The sequence below is a fragment of the Colobus angolensis genome, unplaced genomic scaffold, assembly GCF_000951035.1.
Source record: "Colobus angolensis palliatus isolate OR3802 unplaced genomic scaffold, Cang.pa_1.0 Scaffold4, whole genome shotgun sequence".
Classification (NCBI taxonomy): domain Eukaryota; kingdom Metazoa; phylum Chordata; class Mammalia; order Primates; family Cercopithecidae; genus Colobus; species Colobus angolensis.
The window spans coordinates 843,164-848,216 of NW_012117376.1; the positions used below are offsets into that span (position 1 = coordinate 843,164).

At 42.5% G+C, this 5,053-nt stretch overlaps 1 protein-coding gene across 1 annotated transcript in view; it reads right to left on the bottom strand.

Annotated features, from left to right (window-relative positions):
• MACF1 (microtubule-actin crosslinking factor 1) overlaps positions 1-5,053 on the bottom strand; it is a 446,661-nt gene that overhangs the window by 127,934 nt on the left and 313,674 nt on the right. Inside the window, exons 44-45 of the mRNA XM_011955644.1 lie at positions 4,004-4,170; positions 1,825-1,981 (exon numbers count right to left, since the gene is read on the bottom strand). Of these exons, the coding sequence (XP_011811034.1) occupies positions 1,825-1,981; positions 4,004-4,170 (324 nt within the window). The remainder of the gene's footprint in view (positions 1-1,824; positions 1,982-4,003; positions 4,171-5,053) is intronic.

The following is a 5,053-nucleotide window of genomic DNA, read 5'->3' on the forward strand; positions in this document are numbered from 1 at the left end:
AAAAATACAAAAAAAAAAATTAGCCAGGCATGGTGGCAGGCGCCTGTAATCCCAGCGACTCAGGGGGCTGTGGTGGGAAAGTTGTTTGAACCTGGGAGGCAGAGGCTACAGTGAGCTGAGATCGCGCCACGGCACCCCAGCCTGGACGACAGAGTGAGACTCTGTCTTAAAAAAAAAAAAAAGAAAGATAAGAGTTTGCCAGACTGACAAGAGGGAATAACATGCATATGAAGATGAAAAAAGAAATAGTAACTGGAGGATAAATGAGGAGCTAGATATTGAGATACAGAAAAATAAATAGAATCATAGGCTATACTTTGCATTTATTAAGGAAACTTTACATTGGGTTTGAAATCAAAGATCCAACTACCATAGAAATCCATTAGGAAACAATGGCATTCGCTCTAAGACAAAAGTACCACATCATGTTAAGTCTCCAAGATGTCTCCTACCTAGACAGTAAATCCTAGTTGTAGGATTTTACTCCTTTCAGAGCAAGGACACCATTCTAGCCTTCAATGCCCTCCTCCATACTGAATATCCCTGACAATCTACTTAGTTTGCTTTTGACTTTAAGCTGCAGAGAAAGGCACAGAGCCCTACTCATATTGCCTAATTTCAAACTGACCCTTGGTTACTGCTTGTCAGTTCCTTAATTAGTCACTCTTTTTTTTTTTTTTTGAGACAGAATCTCACTCTCTGTTGCCCAGGCTGCAGTACAGTGTGCCATCTCAGCTCACTGCAACCTCCGCCTCCCCAGTTCAAGCAATTCTTTGGCTCAGCCTCTCGAGTAGCTGGGATTACAGGTGCCTGCCACCATGCCCAGCTAATTTTTGTGTTTTTAGTAGAGATGGGGTTTCACCATCTTGGCTAGGCTGATCTTGAACTCCTGACCTTGTGATCTACCCACCTCGGCCTCCCAAAGTGCTGGGATTACAGGCGTGAGCCACTGTGCCTGGCCATTAATCACTCTTGATTCTGAAGAGCCACAGTCCCCAAACTGTGGCTTGACTCACAGAATATTTTACATTTTTGAGGAAAACACAGTTGTGACCATATGTGAATACCATATGAACAACTACTAAGTTCTTTGGACCTAACTTCTTAGCAAGTAGAAGTATTAGGAGTTTTTTTTTGTTTTGTTTCTTTTTTTTTTTTTTTTTTGGCCTTGAGGTGCCATGACAAATTTCTTAAAACACCATGGGCACTGTGAAACAAAAATGTTGGGAAAGCTCTGTCCTAGGGAATTCCCAACAGCAAACGCTCCTGGTACCAGCTCTGTGAAAGCAATCAAACTATTCTCTTTCATCTGCTCAAGATAAAGTGTGCTTTACTGAGAAAATAAGCGTAAGTGCGTGACAGTCAGAGACATATTTGGCTTATTTCAACAAAAGGAAGACTCAGGTTAGAGGTGTAAGCAGAGGCTGGATGATTACGGATCAAAGACAGTACAGAAGGGATTTTGCAGGGAATGGGAGGAAGGTTGGTCCCATCCTTGAAGGTACCTTCCAACCATCTGATTCTAGCTTTTCCTTTATTAGCTGAAGTAGTACTAGTTCTTCTATCCTCAATTTCCTGATAATATTATCTGGTTACTTGCTCAAATATATTTGTCTAATTCTCAAACATACAAAGAGAGTGTACGCTTCTCAAGGACTGTATGGGTAGATTGTTACCACATAAAGAAAACGGAGGAATTTCTGTTCTGATGCAGACTGACAACTTGGATTTCTCATACATTTCCCCACCACAGCTGGAGGCCAGTTAATACAAGTATTCAAACCAGTGCCTAGTCCAATTCTTGGAGTCCCTTTGTTCACCTACCTTCAGGTGTTCAATCTGCTTTTCTAACTCTTTAGCACTCATAGAAGTTTCTGTAGGTGGAATACTCCCTTCAGTTTCTTTCAGCCATTTCTGGAAGGTCCTGACCAGTTTCCGGAATTCATCCAACTGTTCCTGGCAAGATGATGCATCTTTCTCTCTGTCAATGAAGCAGTTTTGTTACTTGCCAGACTAAGTTTTATAAAGTCAACTTGAGCTAAGACTAGCTCATTCTGTGACTCCAGACATCAGTTACCTAACATGGCCTTTCTTTCTCATAATCTTTTCCACAGCAGGTTTGGCTGAATAACCACATATAATGTTAAAGAGTACCAAACTCAGGAATATATTGCCCTTGTTTGGACATTTCTGAGGAAAGAGGTCTTCTGTCTTACTCCAGGCTAAAGTGAAAGTGAGAAAAACTAAAGGGAGGCTGCTATTTAGGTACTGTGATACAATGGAAAGAATGCAGGCTTTGGATCTCCCAGCCATGCTACATTTTAGCTATTTGACTCTTTCAAGGACCAATTCAAATGCTGATTGCTTTAGCAAGGAAGGTGCCAAAACTGAGGCTCACAGAAGTTAGGTGATTAGTTCTAGATTAATCACGCCAATGAATAAACTAAATCAAAAGGAAAGTTTTGGAAGTGGCCATATCTATCAGACAGATGTCAATTCAGAAATCCTGATTCCTCATACAGTAAAAAGGCCCTCAGTATAGGGGAAGAAAAACAAAAGCTTTCTTGACCTTTGTCCCCATCATCTCCATTAGATAACCTGCTGCTAATAATGTTGGTTTGAGCAACTCTTTTCTTCTAATCACTAAGGCAGTTATCTGCTAAATCAAGAACACATTTATGGCTAAACTGAGATAAGAAGTCTTGTTCATGTTCTTAAATCCATGTGAGGCTGTCCAGTGGGGAATCATGGCTTTTCAACAGGGACCAAAATCAACCAGCCTTGTCATATATTCCCTTGTTTGCCTTGAAAGAATCCAGATACTCCTCTAAAACAGCAACTTGAATGTGGTCAAAACAAGCAGTGGGGCTGGGCATGGTGGTCCACACCTATAATCCCAGCATGTTGGGAGGCCAAAGCAGTAGGATCGATGAGGCCAGGAGTTCACAACTAGCCTGGTCAACATAGCAAGATCCTGTATCTTAAAAAAAAAAAAAAAAAAAGGCCGGGCGCCGGGGCTCAAGCCTGTAATCCCAGCACTTTGGGAGGCCGAGACGGGCGGATCACGAGGTCAGGAGATCGAGACCATCCTGGCTAACACGGTGAAACCCCGTCTCTACTAAAAATACAAAAAAACTAGCCGGGCGAGGTGGCGGGTGCCTGTAGTCCCAGCTACTCGGGAGGCTGAGGCAGGAGAATGGCGTAAACCCAGGAGGCGGAGCTTGCAGTGAGCTGAGATCCGGCCACTGCACTCCAGTCCGGGTGACAGAGCGAGACTCCGCCTCAAAAAAAAAAAAAAAAAAAGCCAGTAGAATGCCAACATAACCCTTAATTATGTCTAGGAAGTCTCTTCCAATTTTTCTCTCCTTTCAAAATTATTCTATAATCTTACTTGCTGCCTCAAATTTGTTCTGTTTGGTCCAAGTGGCCTAGGCTTCTGATCACAAAGAGAAGGAACTCATCCCTATTTTCTGTTAGTTACTATTAGAAAAACCACTAAGTGGCTGGGTGCAGTGGCTCATGCCTGTAATCCCAGCACTTTGGGAGGCTGAGGCGGGTCAATCACCTGAGGTCAGGAGTTCGAGACCAGCCTGGCCAATGTGGTGAAACCCTGTCTCTACTAAAAACGCAAAAATTAGCTGGGCATGGTGGTGGGCACCTGTAATCCTAGCCATTCAGGAAGCTGAGGTAGAAGAACTGCTTGAACCCAAGAGATGGAGGTTGTAGTGAGCCGAGATAGCACCACTGCATTCTAGCCTGGGTGACAGAGTGAGACTCCATCTCAGGAGAAAAAAAAAAAAAAAAAGAAAAAAGAAAAACCATTAGGCATCAAGTAGATTAGGTAGCTTTGCCTAAAAAACGGCACTTTTCACCCTCCTATGACTCAGTAGTAGAGTTTTAGATGCCATCTTTTCTGGTAAAGGAAGAAAAGAGAAAAGATCATTTCACTCCATAACAAGAAAAAATAGTTCCCCAATGCTGACCAACACAAGTGATAACTCACCTCTCTTTAACTGTCTTCTGTAGCTCTGTGAAGTCTTTTCTGAGGTTCTGTACCCTGTCCTGATGCTGGGACAGGTCCAGTGCAAAGCCACAAGAGCTCAGTTCAGTGACCAGGTGCTCAAGAGTATCTAGGTTCTCCTGTTGGTCTTCCATTTCCAAATTGAGTTCCTGTCGAGCAAACAAGGATATGTATTAAATCCTCTAATCCTTATAAATATACTCTAAAAAGAAGGAATAAGGAAAGAGGTATGCTTGCCAGGTCAAATGCTAGATCAAAACAATAAATATGTAACTCAGTGAAAAGTTTAAAAACAAAACCAAACATTTTTTTTTTTTCTTTTGAGACAGAGTTTTACTCGTGTCACCCAGGCTGGAGTGCAATGGTACTATCTTGGCTCACTGCAACCTCCACCTCCTGGGTTCAAGCGATTCTCCTGCCTCAGTATTGTGAGCAGCTGGGATTATAGGCTCCTGCCACCACGACTGGCTAATTTTTTTTGTATTAAAAAGCCCAATTTAAAAAATCTGATAAATATGTAGGACATCTTCAATTCACTGGAGAGTGGGTAGGAATTACAAAACAGTCTTGTCTCCTCTAAATAAATGTTCAAAGACTTGGGAGGTACCATGACAGGATGTAAAGAATGAAAGTTTTAGGAGTCAAATAGACCTGATATTCAATCACACTTTGCCACTTACTAACTTACAACCTTAAGCTACTAAACTACTCTAAGCTCCATGGTCTCTTCTATAAAATGGGGGTAAACACACTATCTCCACTATTATTTAACATTGTACTTAAGATATCAGCCAGGCGCAGTGGCACATGCCTATAATCCCCAGAACTTTTGGGGGCCAAGGTGGGTGGATCACTTTAAGCCCAAGAGTTCGAGACCACCCTGGGCAACATGGCAAAACTCCATCTCTATTTTTTTTTTTTTTTTTTGAGACAAAGTCTGGCTCTGTTGCCCAGGCTGGAGTGCAGTGGCGCCATCTCGGCTCACTGCAACCTCTGCCTCCCGGGTTCACACCATTCTCCTGCCTCAGCCTC